This window comes from Schistocerca serialis, chromosome 5 (assembly GCF_023864345.2).
Source record: "Schistocerca serialis cubense isolate TAMUIC-IGC-003099 chromosome 5, iqSchSeri2.2, whole genome shotgun sequence".
Lineage (NCBI taxonomy): Eukaryota > Metazoa > Arthropoda > Insecta > Orthoptera > Acrididae > Schistocerca > Schistocerca serialis.
In genome coordinates, this window is record NC_064642.1 from 103403598 (window position 1) to 103428096 (window position 24499).

Here is a 24499-nt window from a genome sequence, read left to right on the forward strand (position 1 = left end):
TTACGTGGTTAACCAAGTAAGAAGGAAGTTGACAAGTGACAGAAATGAAGTAAACCTAAAGATAGTATCATATGTGAATATGCAGGCATGGATCACGTGAAGATAATGGTGGAACGAATAGTAAAATTTCTGAAGTAGTAAATATTATTCTAGTGTCAGTTGCAAGGTTTTTCGATCTAACTGAACGAAGAATATATCACTGCATAGGATGTTGGTTAAGTTGTTCAGCTTAAAAATTGCTGTTGTTGAATTTATGAAGGAAAAATAAGTGACAGAAACGAAAAGTAGAATATCTGGAATCGATTGAATACCTAGCATTTTAAGTGGACTTGACTGCGCCCATTGCAAGATGAAAAACAACTTATTTCTTATTTGATGCGATGTATTAATAAAAGAAAGTCGCGTTGTAGAATGGGCAAATTCTGACATAAATAGTACAGTTTCCTAAGCTCGCTCACCTTAAAAAAAAAAAAAAATGCACGACGTTTGAATAACTAATTTTAGCCGTGAAATAATTACAAGATTATTTTTCTAAGCGCACTGGCGACAACGCTAATCTCACATCTGTTTTCTAGCTGTATTCGTGACGGCTTCCCGTTTCGGTTGAAGGCGGCCCTGCGCAAGTGCAGATTTGTCTGACTGAGCTCCACCGTAATTCCTGTTTTAAAGACAAAATCTTTTACGTTAAAACTGCGCAGTGTGTCTACATTCTCTCCCTCTGATGGCGTTCTGCACGTCTTTATAAAGACGTTGCAAAGGTGCTACAATATTTCGATTAACATTTGTGCGTGAAAGATATTTTTCCCATTATGACATTAAATTGGTCACATTTATATGGCGGCAACCTGAGTGCGAAAATTCGAGAAAAATTGTCTCGACTCCTCCGTATACCGCAAGTTTGTACCAGGTAACAGTTATGATATGTCTTCAGTGTACCAAAAGTGATTAAATAATACTGTACACCAGTTTCGTTTGTTAACACGGAGTAAAGAAATATGAAATATGAAAGCAATTCGTTCGCAGTGGACTAGATCGGTATCTAAATACGACACATTCCTAGTTTACGCTCTTCCTCCTCCTCTTACAGACAGCGTTGTGTGGCGATGGGTGAAGTGTGCAGTAAGATTCATCATTATGGCACACGAGCCAGGATAAGAGCCGAATTCTAGGACTCCCCTGCTGTCAAGGGCCCACACACGATCGAAAAATGGAAGCGACCCGTTGCATGGGCATGCATCACTTCATAGGTCGTACGCGTGTGGGCAAATTGCAGTAATCAGCCAGTGATCAACGGTCGCATGAAAATCCCAGACTATATGATGAACTGCATGTGTTGTGTGGGGATGTGGCTGCCTGTTTCCTAGTTACTAAGCGATGTTACGCAGTTTTGTTTCCTTTGACTTTGCGTCGATTGTGTAACAGTGGTACAATTTGCAGTTATTGATGGACAGTGAACCAGACTGACAAGTGAAGTTGGGGCTGCAGTTGCTATCTACAGTAAGAAGTAATACAAAATAAAACTTTCTGTTTAGAAGTGATTAGCATTTTTAAGATTGTGCTGTAACCGTAGAGCTGATGGAAACCTCTTAGTACTAGTTTCGATACATTGGGCTGCATCTGATGATTTTGAGGTATTCATGAAGCAAGAACGCCCATTATTAATGTTTTACCTTATAAAGAGAAAGACGTACCGTAATATTAAGTAGTCATTTTAAATTAAAAATTCAGGGCAAAACTATTATGCAGGTGTACTCAAGTCCCTTTCCTTTCATTTAATTTAACTCTCCCTCACTTAATTTATAACAAGAGTATTGTAATCAGCAGTGTTGTTATTGGCAAGACAGTTGTTGAAATGATTGAACTGTCAACTGTTGCGTTCTGCTTTTATGCGTGTATGAACTAACATGGCATTCGCATGTGGCGTGGATTAAAATCGTTGGTTTACTGGCGAAACCACGCACGTGCTGGCTTACACATTTTCAGGACTTTACTTTGATGTGAATAAACCTTGAACTGTCTCGTATCAATCACTCAACTAAAGCTCTTTCTCGGGTGTCACGAACTAGGACATTGTATAGACAAGTATTCTAGATAAATTCGTCAGTACAACGAATATGAAACTATGCGCACACTGGAGCTGCAGTCTCACAACATCAGATTCGCGATGGAAACTTTGACAGAACAGCAGTCATCATTTGCCACAGATATATAACGAATCGAAATTACTCAATATCGAGTAGCACAGAACACAAGATCGTCGAATACCAGCGTCGCGCTTCATTATCGCCACACTGTCTCGGAATCTCGTAACGAGATGAGGTGTTGGCAAAGACGATATTTTTTTGAAAAATACCGCTGGCTAAAGTCAGGCTCAGTTGGAACTGTACTGTAGTCTCTGTTTTCTCTTTAAAAGAAAACGTTGTTCCCGTCGGATTAACACAACATCATCGTTTCAGCCGTACCGATATATAAATGTAGTGACTGAACCACATCCCCCTCCAAAAATAGTTCTACTGTTGCGTTAAATAATAATCACATATGCTCCAGTTCACTCAGTGCATTAACTATTTTTCGCAGATTCTGATTCGTGATGCAGGAAATAAATATTTCTCTGAAGTGACTGTATTTGCGAACTGCAGTTATACGACGTGTGCGTGAACCTATCATAAATGTTCTTTGTTCTGAGAGATAGAGAACCGCAGTCTGCATGGTATTCGAATCTGACAGCTGGTGTCCAGACGTGTGCGACTCTCGTGATTAAATATTACGCGAGTTGCGTTGGTTGGGCGCATCGAGAAACCGAGCGAATAACTGGGTGCATGCACATTTGCTATTCACCATTGCGGGCATTCAAATAAAGATGAAATGAAGTGGCCCTCAACTACTTGCCCACAGACTCCGAGATGAAATATTAAAAGTTTTGGCTGGTTTTGTTATCTAGCGGCTGGAATACGTAGTTACCGCTTTGCAAGCCAAATACTGCTGAGTCTACAGTATACAATATGAATAGACACATGAATCGAATGGTCGAAGGTTCCTATCACTCGGCAACTGCGAATTTTGAACATACATAGATATTTATAAATTAAAGATTGCAATTAAATAAATTCTGCAGGTACTTTTTTAACCACTTTATATGATGAGTGCAATAGCAGAACTACCTTTAAGAATGCTCGTTATCACTGTAAAACATTTATTGGTGACGATGGTCCAGCAATTAAATAAAATATAAGTTGAACAACGGGAAACAATAGATTCCTACTTGAAGTAATTGGTTATGAACAACAACATAGCAATCAAGATATTCACTTCTAAACGCCTACAACATCTTCACTGCAGAAGCCACAGGAGTCTTACTAGAGCACAAGTCGGCACTAAGAAATTTTTCTATCTCCCGCTACCACTCGCAAAACCACTCCACTCTCCAAGTCTTTCCCGCGACTCTGCGTCCCTCGCGCTATACTGTCCAGGACTCTCTCGTGTCCTCTCCCGTACTATCCAGAACTCCCCTGTCTTCTCTCGAGACGATCCTCCTCCCACACTTCCATACAGTCTCTCCACGTGTCCTTATTGGATCGACCGCTGTGATTGACTAGAGTGCTCCCGCCCTGTCTCCAAGCCAACGCACACTCACAAACATAATGAAACGCATTCGAAATACTGGATTTACATTTAAATAACTTGAAATTAAATAAATTTTCCTACTGCTGGAACATAAACACGCTCTATCACACATTATTAAATACATAAACAAATTAAATAAAGGTATATCAAAGGAATAGAACAGAAGTAAGCCAGTAGCCTAATGTCTCGTTACTTTCTAAACAACAGTAAATAATTGACTAATTTCTTCCTGAATGGTATATATCTGATATAAACGAGGATATAGATGAATAAATATATTTATAAGCATGCTGCTACCGTATATTCGTGTAACTGTGAAGTACTTACGGCCTGACGGGATTAATAGTAATCGGCCACTTTGACCTCTTATAACTCATGCTCTATTCGAGTTACATACCTGTAATTAATATCAATTTAGGTTTATACTAATAGCTTTCTAAAGCCACGTTGATCGACAAAATCGGACGAACCGTTTAGAGTTTGGAAGTTTGTGGCTGGGTGTTACTTGTATAATTTACAGTCAGATACTAAACTTTAAAGTAATAAAGATATTGAAACTCTGGTTACACCATGAGATTCGTCATGAAATAATGGTAAAGTACATTTTTATTTTTAAGGTATCATGATTCCTCTGGCTATTATTAATTTCTATATGAGCTGTGTAATGTCTGCCATCATGGTTTCCCAAAGTCCGCCATCTTTGGCACTCCGCGGCATGCAAATCCCCTTCATCGACACAAAGCCCATTCCACGACACAGCATTAACATGGAATTGGTTCAAATGGTTCTGAGCACTATGCGACTTAACTTCTGAGGTCATCAGTCGCCTAGAACTTAGAAGTAATTAAACCTAAGTAACCTAGGGACATCACACACATCCATACCCGAGGCAGGATTCGAACCTGCGACCGTAGCAGTCGCTCGGCTCCAGACTGTAGCGCCTAGAACCGCACGGCCACTCCGGCCGGCTAACAATGAATTCCCAACCACGTGGTCGGCCTAGACCACGTGCTGGGGCTACGGCACCACGCAGTCGCTCATGAGTCTTGAATGGCCAGTGCGGCCACGCCAACTCCGAACTTTGAATATTTTCAGGACGCCACAACTCGCCCATTACCTCACACCATCTTTGGAACTAAATACTTCTGGCAATTATATTTAATGCCAGAGAAAGATATTAATTTGGTTTTGTTGATCCTGGTTTTTGCATGTTTGAGAAAAGGTACCGGGCGCACCTCAGAAAATCACTTGTGGAACTACTCGACAAACCCCATGTAATAATGAGATTAGGTGACCACTTTATTACACGGTCATTTATGCTATTTAATTTAGGTGCTAATAGTAAAAATAAACAGAAATGAGTGTAAGATCATAGTGCACACTAAATATCTCACAATGATACCACTTACCGCCATAGACGTCACAATAGAGAAAAGGGCTGTCTCCCTCGGTGTATGGTCCGACTACCGATGTTCGATTGTTTCCCGCCTCATCCTGAATCACCAGATGCGTTGGCGGTTCTGGAACAGAAGTAGGAGACATAAGCATGCAAGCGATAAAGTGCATCTTTTTTCATTCACGATAAACGCATCTCCCACAGTTACACAAAAATTAATCTTTAATAACAACTTGTATGAGGATTTTTGGACATCACAAGTGATGAGAAGGTATTTTCTTCTTCATAGTGTAGTTGAATGTATATAACAATTACCCTGTTTGAAAGACTGAAAGCATACATTAGTTTTACTGGCAGTTCACATTGGTCTCATATATTATGTTGTATTTGTTGTTGGTGGAGGTGGTGGTTGTGGTGATGGTAGTGATAGTGATGACAGTGATATTCTCGTCTTCACACCAAAGATTGGTTTGATACAGCATTCAGTGCTAGTCTTTACTGAGCAAACGTCTTCACCCTTGCATAGCAATTACAATTCACAACCACTCGAACCTGCTTGCTGTAGTAAAAAGCCTCCGCAAACCACCCCCCCCCCATTCCCACCCCTTCCAACTTTACTATTCCTTGATACCTCACGGTGTGACCATTTAGCTGATACCTTCTGTTACTCAGTGGTCCACAGCGCTCTTTTCTTCTCAATTTTGTTTAATATCTCTTCATTAGTTACTTGTTTTACCCATTAAATCTTCAACATTGTTCTGTAGCAGCATAACGCAAAAGTTTCTATTCTCATTCTTCTATACCACTTACCGTACACGTTTTCTTACATCCAGGGTGTACCAGGTACAGGTATGTATGTGGTACCTTAGTATTTATAAACATCAGGGTTTTCGGTTATTTTTCTCTGTATAGAATAGTCCGCTCATAAACGCGTCACTGCCTGTACGAGCTGATATCTTCTGCATGGTTGTAACTGCACCGTCAAGTGGGCTACAGGTGTGAGTAAAGACTAACCGTTTTGGATGCACTTCCATAAATCACCACTTGACTTGCTTCCCAGGGGAAATCCTTGGATTAATGGATTGTTCTTGCCATATGTACTTGATGTACTAATCAACTAAAAAATATACTACTTCTAATAGCTATAATTATTAGTCTCCAAATTAAGTAAATAGGATGTAATGTTGTTCAGTACACCGTCATCAGTCACCAACAGAAATATCTGCATTTATCCCTGTTACATTCTTTATAATATAAAACTCCACACATTTCCGGAAAACACTTAGTAGAATCAGGTGTTTTCAAGTCTCTTATCCAGAAAGCCTTTGCTTGCTGTTGCCAGTCTGCATTTTGTATGTTCTCTGCTTTCTCTAATATCAATTACCCTGCTTCCCAAAGACCAAGCGTTTTCTACAATATTCAGTTTCTTGATTCCTAATCAGATTCCGTCACTGTAATTGTGATTTAACTTCATTACTCACCACTTTACTACTCTCTATTAACCTTGATTTACATGTACTGATGTGCACATTATAACCTCTTCTCAGTTCACTTTCCACCCGTTTCAGGTTACGTTCCAAGTCTTTTGCAGTCTCTGACAAAATAATAGTGACATCGTCTGTTCGATATTTTTTTATTTCTTCTCCTTGTACTCTATGCATCTTTCTATATTTGTCTGTGGTTTCCTTCACTGATTGTTCAGTAAACAGATAGATTTTCAAGAGTGTTTTTCAGTCAGAATTGTCATAAGATTTTTCTGGACACACAAATCTATAAATATTTCCTTTCTGCAATTTATCTTCTATGATAAATCGTAGGGGCAGTATCGCTTCACGTGTTCCTACCTTGGTCATTTTCTACCAGTCTCACATCATTTGAAAAGAGGCAAGAGTCAGACCACACAACACGCCTCCAGTCATACGTTGAACTGATTCTGCGTCGTATGCCTAGTTCAAATGGTTCAAATGGCTCTGAGCACTATGGGACTCAACTGCTGTGGTCATAAGTCCCCTAGAACTTATAACTACTTAAACCTAACTAACCTAAGGACACCACACACATCCATGCCCGAGGCAGGATTCGAACCTGCGACCGTAGCGGTCGTGCAGTTCCAGACTGTAGCGCCTTTAACCGCTCGGCCACTCCAGCCGTCGCATTCGGGAGGACGACGGTTCAATCCCGTCTCCGGACATCCTGATTTAGGTTTTCCGTGATTTCCCTAAATCGCTTTAGGCAAATGCCGGGATGGTTCCTTTGAAAGGGCACGGCCGATTTCCTTCCCCATCCTTCCCTCACCCGAGCTTGCGCTCCGTCTCTAATGACCTCGTTGTCGACGGGACGTTAAACACTAATATCCTCCTCCTCCACTCCGGCCGGCTATGCCTAGTTAAATGCACGTAGTATTACAGTGTGTTGCGCTGTGAGCAGTTGCCTTTTGCGAGTTGCTCCCGATTCCCAGTACCTACCGCACGCAGTTATCTTCCCATATTTGGCTTGGAAACAGGTACGTATGCTCTTGAACTCACTGACGAAACAAATTCTTGTCATGTTTCAAACCTACTAACACTGACACTCGCTCCAGTCTTTGCCTGTTACGATCTGGTTACGACCAAAGTTCTTATACCGTGATACATGACTGCGAATGGTACCCTATTATTTACAGCTACATTGGACAGTCCACGTTGACATCCCAACAAATCCGGCAACTTCATTCAGGAAGACAGAAAGAGTTATGATGCAAACAGATACGGAAGCTTCTTTCTCCCATTCTTTTCAGTCTCCAAGTCGACCCATTTTACTTTGTAGATGACATACAATCGACGGGCATAACCACACTACTTCACTGCTATGACTTACGTCTATGAAGGGGGTACAAGATCTCCTCGTACCATTTCAACACCCTCTACAACTTTCTAAATCGATCCGTCAGTTCACCTGTGGAATGGGTAACACAGTTCTGTGAGTTGATTTGGAACCTAATTCTAATGCCAGGTAGTAAGAGGAGTGCATACTTGAGAATCTGTTGGCGCTAGCGCAGCTTAAGGCAGCCACGTAACTCGTCTAGCATTGCCCGTTTTCAATGGGCGTATGAGGCACTGATAAGGTCAAACAGGCGGATGTTGCAGGCTGTAGCGCGTACGTTTTCATTATTCACACCATGTAGAAAGTTTACTACTTGTGCTGTATTTCATTGTACCACAACAGCAGAGATTTAGCAGAACAAGTGTCTACATAAGTTGCCGTTCGACCTCCGAAGGAACAGGAGGCGAAGTGTTTTGGGAACATAAAGGAAAGAGAGATACCCGCAGCTGCTGGCAGTGTTCTCTGGCTACTTTGGATGCTCATTCAGAGACATATGCAGATTGTTTTTAGTGTACATTTTACTGAAATGTTTACTTTATAATGACGCATTTTTCGCTTAATTGGTCACATTCATAATTCAAGTATGCTTGTCCATTTCTTTTATTTATCGAGGTATATCGCTATTTTTTCAAATACCGTTTATATTCTCGCCCATTTTCTACAGTTTTACTTTCTGCTGTCTCCCTTCACTAACTAACATAAAATAATTGTTAATGCAAGAAACCAAGTACTGGAGTCACATTATACCAGAGTATTACGACATAGCATACACGAAATCACATAAACGACTTGCACTAGAATCCTGCAATAAACACCACTGACGTTCTAATGTATCCTAGTTTTAATTTGTCAGTGTCAATTGGTACTGCTCCATTTAAAAAAGTGTGTTTGTACAGAAAATACACTTTCTGTTATTACAATCACTTTATTGGCTGAGTACGAATCCCTGACCACAAATCCGGTTTGAGAAAACAGCACATCAACAGCACTTTTCATTTCCGCGATATTTTCAGAGTACGTTTTAGGTGGTTCAGTCTGTGTATCTGATCAAATACCCTAAATTCAGGCCAACACGATGGTTCACTTCCAGTTCTTGAGATGAAGTGCAGTGTTAACTATTAACAGCATTAACAGCAATTATCCATCTAGAAAGTTTTTATATGCTAACTGACATTAGTCTCAATTATAAAGTTTGTGAATTCTGAATTGACGCTTTCTGTTTCGTAATATTAGTAGGCAGGTGATATAAGAACGTACTATTAGCAACTGATATATTTTATCAGCTTGTATAGTAGTAGTCTATGAAACTTCCTCGTTCATAACGTTTCGCCCTGAGCAGCACTGTATATTTTCACTGTTACCGTTGAGTATTGCCGACTGACAGGTTTTACATCGAAGGAACACATAAATATCGTGGAAAGGGGTTTTCATGTCACCCTCTGGCGCCTGACGCTGAGTTGGTTCATTGGAACAAGGAGCACGTATGTAGGTTTACAATGCAACTCTGGATGAAACGTTAGGAATGGAAAAGTTTCACGCACCACGAGCTTACAACCTGGAATATTCACCAGCAGCTAAGACAATCGACCGTTAAAGCCTTTATTGTAACATTAGCAAACAACTTCTTATAAATAAATCAATAAAAATGACGTTCTCTATCTGAGATGCAATGCGGTAGGTTTAACTAACTGACTTGGTGAGAGAATTTCTATACTTAAATATCCTCTAACTGGTGTCTGCTCCTTTAATTTCTGTATTTCCCATAAAACAGCTGTTACATAGCATGTTTTATGTTCAATGAAGCCATCGAGTTTTACTTGCGTTGATTTAACTACGAATAAAAATTGACGTGAATAACACAACAAAACTCAAAGTAGCAAGAAGGCACAACTAAGATGCTTATAAGGCAGTTTAACACGATAAGGGTAATTTATACCTGTAACGCAATACTTGCAACTATTTGAATACGAATTTTTACAGAATTTTAAAAGAAAGACACAGAAATGCAGAAACATGTTTCGTTGAGCGATTAAAACATGACTTTTATTTCGCACAAGTTCCAAAATAAATGGTATGGTTAGTTACGATGTCCCAAAAATTTGATGTGGAAACTTGCTGACACTAATATTGTCACATGAAACTTCCTGACAGATTAAGACTGTGTGCCGGAGTTCGAGTCTCGGTCCGGCACACAGTTTTAATTTACCAGGCAGTTTCGTATCAGCGCACACTCCGCTGTAGAGTGAAGATTTCATTCTAATATTCTCACATATATGTAAAGGCGGGACCAACAAGTGGGATTCTTAGTGCAGTAGTATTCGACCAGCCGGAGCATGTGGTATTCCAGTGTCTTCGGAGAGTGCTGTAGTGCTCCGTGGAAAGATAATGATATACACTCCTGGAAATTGAAATAAGAACACCGTGAATTCATTGTCCCAGGAAGGGGAAACTTTATTGACACATTCCTGGGGTCAGATACATCACATGATCACACTGACAGAACCACAGGCACATAGACACAGGCAACAGAGCATGCACAATGTCGGCACTAGTACAGTGTATATCCACCTTTCGCAGCAATGCAGGCTGCTATTCTCCCATGGAGACGATCGTAGAGATGCTGGATGTAGTCCTGTGGAACGGCTTGCCATGCCATTTCCACCTGGCGCCTCAGTTGGACCAGCGTTCGTGCTGGACGTGCAGACCGCGTGAGACGACGCTTCATCCAGACCCAAACATGCTCAGTGGGGGACAGATCCGGAGATCTTGCTGGCCAGGGTAGTTGACTTACACCTTCTAGAGCACGTTGGGTGGCACGGGATACATGCGGACGTGCATTGTCCTGTTGGAACAGCAAGTTCCCTTGCCGGTCTAGGAATGGTAGAACGATGGGTTCGATGACGGTTTGGATGTACCGTGCACTGTTCAGTGTCCCCTCGACGATCACCAGTGGTGTACGGCGAGTGTAGGAGATCGCTCCCCACACCATGATGCCGGGTGTTGGCCCTGTGTGCCTCGGTCGTATGCAGTCCTGATTGTGGCGCTCACCTGCACGGCGCCAAACACGCATACGACCATCATTGGCACCAAGGCAGAAGCGACTCTCATCGCTGAAGGCGACACGTCTCCATTCGTCCCTCCATTCACGCCTGTCGCGACACCACTGGAGGCGGGCTGCACGATGTTGGGGCGTGAGCGGAAGACGGCCTAACGGTGTGCGGGACCGTAGCCCAGCTTCATGGAGACGGTTGCGAATGGTCCTCGCCGATACCCCAGGAGCAACAGTGTCCCTAATTTGTTGGGAAGTGGCGGTGCGGTCCCCTACGGCACTGCGTAGGATCCTACAGTCTTGGCGTGCATCCGTGCGTCGCTGCGGTTCGGTCCCAGGTCGACGGGCACGTGCACCTTCCGCCGACCACTGGCGACAACATCGATGTACTGTGGAGACCTCACGCCCCACGTGTTGAGCAATTCGGCGGTACGTCCACCCGGCCTCCCGCATGCCCACTATACGCCCTCGCTCAAAGTCCGTCAACTGCACATACGGTTCACGTCCACGTTGTCGCGGCATGCTACCAGTGTTAAAGACTGCGATGGAGCTCCGTATGCCACGGCAAACTGGCTGACACTGACGGCGGCGGTGCACAAATGCTGCGCAGCTAGCGCCATTCGACGGCCAACACCGCGGTTCCTGGTGTGTCCGCTGTGCCGTGCGTGTGATCATTGGTTGTACAGCCCTCTCGCAGTGTCCAGAGCAAGTATGGTGCGTCTGACACACCGGTGTCAATGTGTTCTTTTTTCCATTTCCAGGAGTGTAGTTGGAAAGTATAACACTGGAAGAAGTAAATACCGTGAAGATATCACCACTCGATTTCAGCAGGAAAACTGTCTGGATGAAATCGTTTTGGACATATACAAAAGCAGTTTGGAAGAACAAAGAAAGATGAAAACAATACTTACTGTAATGTATAAAATGATTGCTTATGGTAACATTCCTATGGATAAACACTGTAAGCTACGAATAAACATCTGCACCTCTTGAACAAAGAAAGAGAGATGATTCAGTAAATACTGAGCAATCCAATCGACCAACAATTCGTTTGAGTGGGAAGGAGTACCGGTATCCGGGGACGTAACACACTGATTTCGAAATAGCAGAGACGGTACGAGAATGACACAATAGTTCATTACAGACCCCACCATCTCTGTGCCCCTCCCAGAAACATAACCATAAATGTATCATCTGGAGCCTAACAACAAAGAGGATGAGTGTCATAAAATGTGACCAATAAAGCAAACACACGTGGTTCACTACAGTAATTATAGAAAAGATGAAATTACGGCTACCTGGGAAGACAAAGAATCGTCATATCATTCATTACAAAATATTGCTGACCTCGGCCACAACATTGTGGAAGCTAAAATAGGGCAGCCCTCCATTTACAGAACAAATGATTAATCATGGGACGAAAGTGGGAAACATTTGATGTATTGACAATAGTTTATAAATGATCATCAGCTGCTTTACTATCTATACCATATCATTGTTACTCTTGCTCGGTTTCTTTTTTTTTTTTAAGTATCCATCCACCTTTCGTTAGGCAATTCTCTCTGTCTAGTCTTACCTCGCAGAATCAGTATGTCACCCTTTCTCTTGGCTATGTACGTCAGATGCACTTCAATTTCATTTTCCTGTTCTAAAAGTTTTTTCCTTGTTTTTTTTAATAATCCCCAATATTCAGCTACTCTCAGAGCAACTGTCACCTTGTGAAAGTCCAAGTGTCGTCATTATGAGCTAGAACTGCAATCACTCACTAGTTTTGGAAGCCCTATTCACAAAAGACCTCCAAGCCAGAAAGGAAAGCTCATCAACTGGTTCTCTTCATGGTTAATGTGTATTGTTTTCCACTTAGCTGTATTCATGTCTATATTTTTTATTATGGTTGGTTCTAATGTATACTTTGGAAGTTTCTTTATGAAATTCTCTTAGTCGTTTTTAGGGGTTTAACCGTACAATATCGTCAACAAAAAATAATGTTCGTTTCGATATGTCCCATTAACACGTATTTCTTCTTCGTGTTCCCAATTTAAGCATTTCAAAACTTTATAGCTGCTGAGAATAAGTTTGGTGAAGTGGACACTCATTGTCTGAGAGTTCTCTTTCAATTCTGAGATTCTCATTTACCTGATGTAGCTGTAGCTTGACATATAGATATATTTTTATCAGTGAAACCTTAGTTTTTAAATATGGAACTATTTTTACTTTACCTTTACGTCACTTAGCTTTTTGTGGAAGAGAAAGTTAGCAGACAAAACTCAACCATCCGAGCCGCCAATTCAGGAAGTGGGTGGTCAGTAACATTTAAAGGATAAAGGTCGAGCGAGCGACATTTAAATCGTTCCGCCGCCTCTCCCCAAATTAAGTAGTTCAGAACTGGCTTCACCACTTAAGGTCAGCACAGGTACAGTTTTCCAGCGCTTGTCTTCGTAGCATTTATCCTAAAAGGAGAGAGTGACAGGCCGCGGTTCGCTAATGATACAGAAACGTTCAAGTGCCTTGAAGTATAACTACACACAGCTGCAGGTAGCAATGAATGGAATATTAGTTCCTTTTCGTTGATGGGTTTTGGAAAGATTTCAGAGTCATTTTCAGAGTAGGTCTGTAGAATATGGTACATTCACACGCAGAGCTTGATATTGGGCGTCGGTGGCCCACTGAGTAATTAAGGTAGCAAACACATTAAAATTTCTAGCCTGTAATGGTTCGAAAGCTAGTTCATGGAAGAAATGCAATATTTGTTAAGAGACTTTTCGCAGCTTCACCAAAATAATTTCGCCCTTGTGTGTCTTCCTTATTCGACTTTTGTTAGTAATACCAAATGTTTGCGTTTTACCTTTCTCCGGAGATCTTTGTTTGATATTTATGCACTTTCATGAAATTTTCGACGCCTTAGGAGGACAATATGAAACGAAGAATTTTATTATCAGCTGACGACTTAGGCACCACTGAGGTCTGTCAGGCATGACTGATATTATGAATGGCAAGTTGAGAACTTCTTAGAAAATGAAACATAGATACAACTTGCTAAATGTTCTTATCCTTACATCTGAGCCTCACGAGATGTTTGATGATGATGTTTGATTTGTGGGGCGATAAGTTGCACGGTCGTCAGCACCCGTACAATAGCCCACTTTTTACACAGTCCAATTTTTTTGCTCATTCCAATCTAGCCACAGTCACGAATGACAACGAAAATGATGATGATGAAATCATGGGGACAATACAAACACCCAGTCCCCGGGCAGAGAAAATCCCCAACCCGGCCGGGAATCGAACCCGGGACCTCGTAATCCAGACGCAACAACGCTATTCACTACACCACGAGCTACGGGCAACCAACGAGAGTATATCCTTAACCGCATTAATATTTGGGAATTACTGAACGTCAAGTACTTTTCAGTGCAGTTCCACTAAATGAGCACTAAATGTTTAAAATTTTCTCCAACTCATGGCCAGTATTGTGCAGCAGTCAGTAATGTACGATGAAGAAACAAACACTCTTAGTTGCAGGACTGTTGTTATTATATATTTACCAATGGCGCGTTGCGCCTGATTCGGTCATCTTCTAATTGCCCTGCACAAAGAGGATACATATTGTTTGGAGTGGAATGTACCCATGGTGCAAAATTGGAGTTACTAGCATGAAATGTGACACAGCTTACTGATATTAGATGACGTTAGCTACATGGGTAACAAGAACTATACATTTGTTGTAAGTTGCGTGGTCCCATTTTGCAAAATTGGAGTTACTCGCAAGATATTGTGATATAACTTACTAACGTTAGACAGAGTCAGGTTCACGGGATACCGAGGGTATAAAACATCCCAGTAAATAATATATCTCGTCAAATATTCGGAAACAATGTGTGGTGTCCTACAGATAAATAGAAGAGAATGTAGCCGAAATGATTAAGTTTTACTGCAATTTTAACTTTTTCAGTTTCTCGATACCCTTATATCTATACCACTAATTACCTCTTAGGTCCTTTCTCACGATTGTCATTACCATTTAAAAGTCCTTTCTGCGTTTTCACGCCTCTCAAACTACAACATACAATTTAATTTATTGCTTTTTATCTCGTTATTTTGGCTCGCATCTATAATAATAGATTACCCACAGTTGTTGTGGTGTCACCGCCAGACATCACACATGCTAAGTGGTAGCCTTTAAATCGGCCGCGGTCCGTTAGTATACGTCGGACCCGCGTGTCGCCACTATCAGTGATTGCAGACCGAGCGCCGCCACACGGCAGGTCTAGAGAGACTTCCTAGCACTCGCCCCAGTTGTACAGCCGACTTTTCTAGCGAGGGTTCACTAACAAAATACGCTCTCATTTGCCGAGACGATAGTTAGCATAGCCTTCAGCTACGTCATTTGCTACTACCTAGCAAGGCGCCATTATCAGTTGCTATTGATATCGTAAAGAATGTGCAGACAAGAGCTACGTTGAACATTAATGGATTAAAGTTAAGTATTCCACCAAGTACCTCCTTTTGTTCTAAGTTCTAATATCCTTGTCCTGTTCCAGACCTCACGCCAGCCTGCGTGAGCTAAACGCCTGCCTCTCGGCTTCCTCCAAACTCCGTGGGTTGGCTCCCGCCAATCCACAACAGTTGTTAATACGATTGGTTTAATATCAGTTTCATAGATCACTTGTAATAACTCTCGTGTTTTACTGTTTAATTATTGCCTAAAATTGGCAATTATACGATGCTTCATAGGTCGCAGCTCACTGGCGCCATCTGTTGTGAGTTACGGACACTTGACGCAGGCTTACGAGTGTTCCCGTGAGTTTGTTAGAGGCTTTACTTACTACCAACGTGAGGTCCTCGATAGTGGAAAAAATATAATAAGTATATTTCTGAAGTACCAAAAAATTCTCCTGCGAAAGGATGTGTGGGTCGAAGTGCTAGCTGGGGTGTATACGGCCCGGGACAACCGGGAGATCCGGGAAAAACCCGGCAATTTTTTCATCCGAGAGAAAACCGGGAAAAACCCGGGAATTTTTTAGAATTCCGGGAAGTTTTCATTGTTTTTGTTTTCAGTTAAATTTTCGTAATTTTGACTGGCAAGAAACGATACTCTAACAAATTTCAGAATAATACTGCAATAATAAAACATGAACGAGAGAAAAAACGAAAATAAAACTTAAATTGCAAAGGAAATGCGCAATATACAACAAAAAAACACAGTGCTCATACATGCGTCTGCCAACAGCAAAATGTGTCAAAGGCTATAGGAAGACAATGCAATGTTCCGTAACAACAAATTGCCTCCGATGAGCGTGACGTCACAACTGTTTACATTAGATTCGCTTTAGCAGTTACGAGCGGAATCATCCACAGTTGAGAAGTTCCTTCTCCCGCTTCTGGCTGCAGAGATGTGGCTGTTGGTCGTGTAAGCAGTCGCAGCAAGCAGCTAGATGGCTACCGGGAGAAATTTCACTGGAGCGCCCAAGCTGCCAGATTATTGCATGCGCACCAGGACCAGTTCTAGGAGGGGGGTGGGGGGCAAATTCATACTATTGAGGGAAAAACCTTGTTTCACAAAGCGACTAGCATCCAGCGCACGTTAGTCTATCGATTATTCATATGACTTTGAGGCGCAACCCCGTCGATTTTTGAGCATATTCTAGGTTGATTTCTGAATGAATCGTAAGTTTATTTGTGAATGCGTGCATAGTGTACATGATGTCCCCCCCAGGGGAATCCTCCTCGCATGTAGAAACAAACCCTCCTACAGACAAAAGGGGCTATACGAGCTGAGCGGAGTAAGGCCGAACGGATGAATGCCAACCGCTGTCTCACTGTGTGGTTGATTGGGTTTGCGAATGATGAGCGTTGTTACAAATCCATAGATTCAGACTACAGGAGTGGAAATAAACGAGTAACAAGTAAGAAACATTACGTATTACCTTCTCGGTGTATCTAAGAAAATGGAATTTTGAAAAAAAATTTTTGGCCAGATCTGTATACTAGTAAGGGCTAGTTGTACAGTCCCCGGCAAGCAGCCGCTTTAAATTCTATTCTGGAAGAAGCGCGGAAAACGCGTTGTACGAACATGTAGCAACGCCTAACCGGAGAATAATTGCGGGATAACTAAACCGGTGATTATGGCAGAGTTAGTGGAGTTAACCTGCGAATAGGCTTTGACATTGGCAGGAATAGTTACAGAATTAGTGATGACAAGACTGTTTTTTAGAACGAGGAAGGAGAAGAAACGGGGAAATCACATAAATTATGGAACAATATGACGATTCCAAGTTTGTATAAAATTTTCGTACTAATACTTTTCGATCTCATACTTGAGAAACTGGAGCGTATGAATGAAGTGTGAAACTATTTCATAACGAAAGGCTTTTTGCTTGTAGTAGGCCCAATAGGCATTTAATATTGGTACTTTGTGAACTTTATTCTGTCGTTACAAAAAAGACCGTTTCTGCCAAAACAGTCTCGTTTATTTGGTGTGTATTACAATTGTTGCAGTATTAGAAAGTCCTATTTTGTTTTATCTAGCAGAGAGTGACAAAATAGACATAATGAGATCGGGAAACCACATCAGTCTTGGGTCCTATCTGCATTAACAGCTTTTTCAGTGTTAGACAACGACATTTAGACTGTTGATGTGGTAAAACATTTGACGAACTTTCATGACGTAATAGATTCTTTCTTTTTTTAAAAAAAATGATGTAAAACCGGCCAATTGTAAGCAGGAGAGGCACCACAGGACATTTTAATTTCCACTGTCCTGAATATGGTTTGATGGCATCCATTACAAAATATACACGTTTCAATTCCTCAGAGCCCTTTGGCACACATACGACCAAATAACATGTCTTACATTTCCTCGAACACACGTTTTCTGCATCAGACTCTTCAGAAATATGTGCGCTAAGAAATGAACATATTTTTGAAAATTCGATTTTTTTTTTTAATTTTTGACGTCCTATCTCAAACGCTCGAGGTAGTGGCGGGGTATTGCACCGGTTCGGAAATACCGTAGATCCGGGGCTGATGCGCAGTCCAGTCTGAGTTACAGTGGGGTAGTGGGTAGTCTCCACGTGACCCGTGTTTACATTTAGTGATTTTGCTGTTTCCTCTTCGTTTACTGCTCTCACGTCAAATGAAAACAAAACAGATTTCTGATTTCCACCTTTCTGACAGTCAAGCATTAGTTGCCTTGCACAACAATGAAGTTATTTTTGTCGGTTTTCCAAAGAAACTTTCTTTTTAATTCCACACACTGTTCGCTGCATTTCAAGTGCACGCTTTCAACTTCTAGCACGTATGGCATTATCCCATAATAAAGAACCAAACATGATATAACGCAGTACTTGTACTCCAAGAAAATTTACATCCCGAAAACCACATTGAAAAGCTTAGTTAACAGGTCGTGGCCAACGTAACTGGGAATACGGACATACAAATGTGCACTTTAAATGTACACACTTTAGTATGGGTCTCGAAATTCCGATGCTCTTGGAGTACCCTCCGATGTCTTGTTTCTTCTATGACATTACGTACGATCTTTTAATGTTTTACAAGTACGAACATACGGGCTCCCTGTGACATCGTAGCTGCGCAAGTGCGGTTGACGCCTGTCATCTGTCGCTCTCTGGCAACTGCAGAAACGAACCTATTTCTAACAGGTCGCGGGAAAATGTTCCCAATGGTGGTTTGAAAAGCGTTACCATCAAAGTAACATTCTGGCAGTTACACCGAAACTATGTGCGAGAATGTACCATGAATTTCTTTAAATCACAGAGCGTTTCACTCCCATTTAAAAATCAACTCTTCGATGACGAGCCGCTTAGATGAATTTCGAGCCCAGAAGATCAGAAATTTATGTCGTTATTAAAAATTTTACTGGCACATTTGTGTGATATATCTTAAATTGTAATGCGCGCATAAAAGACCAACACTGTATGTGAAAGCTTAGCTTCTCTTGCAGCGTATTAATCTTACAGACCAATATTATACGTCAAAGCTTTGCGTTTCGTGTAGCAACACTGTGTATATTAATTTAAACCACTATTTTTTTCTGTTTGTGCGTTCGCGCTACTTAACAGTGATGTTACTATTAGCTGACTACATCTCGTGTCCTAAGCTCTGAGAATCCGCTGTCATCGGCTGGCGAGATCACGTGACAAGAGCTATTACTGGCTTACAAAAGCGCATCGCAATCTCGATTTCAATGCTTTGGAAAGTAACATGCGGTGTTTGATGGAATTCGAATTTACACTTCCGTAATACGAAAATATGCAGCGTACACGTTGCTGCACGTCAAAGATCTTTCGAAAACGCGATTTTTCCCTGTGTTTAGTTTTATAAAGCGCCAGGAAATTCTACTCCCGTGTAAAAAACAATAATCATTCAGAGAGAAAATTACTGTCAGTTAACAGGGAAAAAGTATGTTTTCACCCGGGAGAAAGTGTATTTTTAACCGGGAAATCAGTGAGAAATCTGGGAATTTTTTTTCCTGGTCCACGTATACACCCGAAGCAGTAGAGGCGACCCGTAATCTGGGAAATACAAAGCGAAACCATAGTTAGTAAACAATGTATGAACGTGAATCTTCCTCAAGTGTCACATTCTGAGCACTTGACACACAAACCTTAGGGAAACGTCAATACCGTATGTGGGCTCTACGCCCGTGTAATAATCAACATAGAACATAGAAAACAGAGCTACGCTATTATATAGAATCTAAAAATTCTTCATTATGTTCAAAAGGAGACGAACGTAATGTTCTCGAAGAAATGAAAATTACCAAGCCCGCAGGAAAACGGATAGGCAAGTTTTAAACGATCAGCTAGGTGGAAGGAATCAAGTATATTTTGACACTATGAGGTCGTTGTTTAATATATGTCACTAAACTTGGGATGCTACGCTACTTCTCTAAGCTACCTTGAATCGGCAAAATAACGTTGATTTTGTTTTAAATTGTAATTTAAAGCTTCCGTGTTTTTCGTATAGGTTTATTATTGGGTATGTGGTACGATACATTTGTCCTACATTATAGTCATTAAATGTACACCAGAATCTGGAAATTGATTGTTCTTACTTTCACCATGACTTACTAAACTGGTGCCCAAGCTTTTAGGTACAAAATATGCTACAACAATATTAGCTGCCAAAAGTTTTCTTCCAGTCCTCTCTAATACCTAACTATGATATGGAAACCTCATTCCTGGTTCCGGCCGCTGTTATTCGTATTCTTTTATACAACTTATCAACCATAGATGCAGATCAACTATACTTTGCGAGATTATACCTAATTATACCCAGTTCCCTATCGTATGCCTCACACTTAAGTGTATCACTGTTCATTCTGCCGAGGAGGGACCTATAGGCAGCAATTCTGTACTTATATTGATAGCTAGAAGCCACATGCAGGAGCTCGTCTAAAGTGGATTTCTTTTTATACGTCAAGTTCTATTATATAGCCGTTTAACGCGATCTTCCAACATAAGTTCGCTAAAGTCCTGTTAGTCTGATATGAAACTCAACAGCATGGAGTGCATTCACTTTTTTTTATGCAGATTGTCGCATTCTTCTTCACTACACTCGCAGAGCACAATTACTTCAACTATATGACGTTTCAAGCATATAACCTTATTAATTTCATTGTTGCCCTTCTTAAAAAACAAAACGTGTCTTCAAAACGCGACATAAAAATTTACCTAAAATGCATGCTAAAGGTGAACCGTACTTATACCCTGTTTATTCCTACACATTTAATCACCAAATTCAAAATAACTGATATAGAAAACCAGTGTTAAAATACAAGTAATCGCCTTAATTTTATCAGGTTACCTACCGCTGAATTTACTAGGATTTTCAGAAGATAGGTCACTGACTTCATATGTAGGGAAATTGAGAATATCGGAAGTTGTCATGTGAGTACCTACTGGGGTACTGATGTTCTAACAATTATCCATTAGATCTTCAAAGTTTTTAATCATTCTGGGCTCTCTAAAACAGTAGTGTTCTTTCAAGAAACCAGCAATACAGTGTTCAAGTTTATAATCTGTTCCATTCCATACTTCAACAATCGGTCTTGCTGAGTGGTCCGGCTTATGGACTCTAATCGTCGCGGGAAGTCTATGTGCTTTCGAAATCATAGAAAGAAACTTTTTCCTTTCTCTTCTCTTCCAGAAGTATCTCTGTTTCTTTTATTGCTTTCCGAATACCATAAAAATTTTTTTTAGTGAGAACCCTACACTTGAATACCTCGTAACGTTCAATCAGTTATTCTATCTTGTTCATATAGTCCTGTTGAGAAAGCACAACAGAAATTTTTCCTTTATCCACTCGATCAATTACGGCCTTTTAGTCTGTAAGTTTGTCATTAATCCATTTGAATGCCTTCCACTCTCTACTCTAATACTCCCTCTTCTCTTGTATTCTCGCACTATTATATGTAAATAAGCGCACAGGGTAGTGTAGGTTATAAATTTGAAAACTTTGTTGCAGCGTTCTTAAAAGAACATTTCTATCTTAGAGAGCCCAGAGTGATAAAAAACTGGGAAGACCTAATCACACACTGTTAGAACGTCAATATTCCAGGAGGTACTCACGTGGTGACTTTTGATTTTCGTAACATGTACACTAATTTCTCTACAAATGAAGTTAGTGACATTGCTTTTCAAAATTTTAGTATATTCGGCGGTGGGCAACCTGATGGAATCAAAGAGGTTATTAGTATTGTAATACTGGTTTTCTGTTCTAATTATTTTAAGTTTGGTTATCAACTGTACAGAAAAAAACAGGGTTTGGCCACGGTTCACTTTTAGCAAGCATTTTCGGCAACATCTTCCCGTTGCGTTTTCAGGACACGTTCTTTTCAGATGCATAATTATGAAGTTAATAAGGTAACATGCTAGAAAAATTTCATAGATGAAGTGTTTGTGCTCTACGAGGGTAGTGAAGATCAATGTGACAATCCGTAGAAGAAAACTGAACGCACTCCTTGCTATTAAGTTCCACATCAGGTTAACGGGACTTACGAGACTTTAACGTACTTAGATTTGAAGATTAGATTAAACGGAAATATAACAGAATTTGACATGTAGAGAAACATCCGTTACTAACGTAGTCCTGCATGTGACTTCTAACCAACCAAATAAGTACAAAATTGCTACCTACAGGTTCCTCCTCGGCAGATTAAATAGTGTTACGCTTAAGTCTGAGGCATATGACAGGAACTGGGTGAATTTACATTTACTGTTGCACGAAATGGTCGATAAATTAAACGACTCCGCTCTCACTAGTCGTGAATGAAAGATTAATGTTACGTTCTCTATGATCCCACATCATAGTTATGTATTTGATAGGATAGGAAGAAACCGTAATACGTTCCAGCATATTTCTTCCCGAAATGTTTAGACACTAGGTTAATATACCGTGAAGTGTACAAGATCGATCCACTTTCATATTCTGGTGCGCATCGTATTGATTGCAATGCTGGACAGATGTGACGTAGTCAATAAGATGGTCAGGTGCGAAGAAACTTTCATAAGAGACTTCAAAAACATAAATTTGAGGTTAGCTTGCACAACTATCTGATCGACAGTCAGCTTGAGTAATAACAGGTTAGCAATAATTTAGTAGCCTTGCATACTGCAAGTAAAGGTCACGTGCTTAGCGAAGTTGAAGAGATGGATATTCGATTAAGTCTCCTCTCTCACCCCCGCGAAATTACTAACGAACGTACGAATTTTGTACCATAGTAATGTTATAGTTAATTATGACGTACTTCAGGTCATCGTTCGAGTTAGATTATTCCAATGTTTTGCCCGTTTTTGGAACATTTCCCTTTATAACTGAAAATTTGTTAACTGGTCCGGTTACCTCTATATGACTGGTTAATGAGACGGGGACAGACCATTGTGTTTCACATCTACATGTACAATTTCTCTTCCTAACCAGAGTTTAGAAGTATCCATACTGATCCATTTGGTTTTCCCAAGCGCGGTTTCAAATCTTCCATCTACCACAACTGCATGCATAACTTATACTACGTCACGCACTGCACATGCTCTCACTGATCTCTCTCCTCAGTTGTTCATGCGGAAATGTATAATATCTTTGACTGTTGTACTATTCTGTGAAAAAGTCGGCCGGCCGAAGTGGCCGTGCGGTTAAAGGCGCTGCAGTCTGGAACCGCAAGACCGCTACGGTCGCAGGTTCGAATCCTGCCTTGGGCATGGATGTTTGTGATGTCCTTAGGTTAGTTAGGTTTAACTAGTTCTAAGTTCTAGGGGACTAATGACCTCAGCAGTTGAGTCCCATAGTGCTCAGAGCCATTTGAACCATTTGAACCATTTGAAAAAGTCGATGTGAGTGCAGCGATGAACCAAGGGCTCCTGCTGATGGGCACTGACTAGTATGCACATTTTACGAACCTGAGGAGAGAGAGCCATTATTGACCACCATTAAAGGTAGTTTTTCGTACGAAGCATTTTCATTAAATGTAAAGAGAGTGTATTGCAAGACGTATTCCAAGGAAACCGTTATAAGATTTGCTGAACGCGTATTAAGTAATTTAAAACTAAAAATGGACTTTATTTCCTTCTCCGTACATTAGCTTAAGTGGGTATGAGATATCACAAGAGACTTCGTGCGATTTTGTTGCTAAATTTACTCCTGTACGAAACCTGCTTACACGGTTAAGTCACTTCATCTATTATCCGCACTGAACCTACGTTAAAAGCTTGGTTTCCGTACCAATATTTTATGGACCTTGCACAGCACTACCGTCAATATCCACTGTTTCTCTTCGACGGAATAAGTTTTCTTACAAGTGTCCGTGAACTTGGAAAGCTGCGATAAACAGAGCCACGAGATCAACAGAGATTGCTTTCGTTTCTGTAACCATACTGTTCATTGATGTGAACTTAAAGTACAGCTCGCTAAGACTTCGTTCTATAAAATTTCAGAATAATAATTTTTGTCTGATGTTCAGTCAGCTGAAAGACCATACAAACGACAACAGTTTAAGCCAGTTCAGTTTCATTCTGCGGGAGGACACGCAATTGTAATTCTAAATAAAATGTTTAGCCTTTCCGTGCTTTCCTGTCAACGACATTAATAAATAAAATAAATGATGAAATAACTAAATAAATAAAAATAATAATCTTCATATCAATCATTCGCTAGTTGACTTTCTGCTTCTTTAAATATGCTCACAAATATACGAGGGTTGTCCAGAAAGTAAGTTCCGATCGGTCGGGAGATGGAAACCACAGTAAAAGCCAGAAACATTTTATTTGCGACAGTTACGTACGTACACCTTCCGCCTACTTCTCTACATAGTCGCCGCTTCAACTTTGAGTTTTATTGTGGTGTTGTATCAACTTTCCAATATCCTCATCACAGAAAGCAGCCGCCAGTGCTTTCGACCTGTTATCTGCAATCGTCTGCAGCTCGTTGTCTGTGGAAAATTTCTGTCTTCATAGCCAGCGGTTCTTGTGAGCAGCGATGAGACTCAGGGGGAGCTAATTACGGACTGTAGAGTGGGTGAAAGACTGCACCCGTGGTCTAGGGGTAGCGTC

At 40.9% G+C, this 24499-nt stretch overlaps 1 protein-coding gene across 1 annotated transcript in view; it reads right to left on the reverse strand.

Moving 5' to 3' along the window:
• Positions 1-24499, reverse strand: part of LOC126481344 (nephrin-like) — a 990728-nt gene that overhangs the window by 394463 nt on the left and 571766 nt on the right. Inside the window, exon 4 of the mRNA XM_050105036.1 lies at positions 5034-5144. Coding sequence (XP_049960993.1) covers positions 5034-5144 — 111 coding nt within the window. The remainder of the gene's footprint in view (positions 1-5033; positions 5145-24499) is intronic.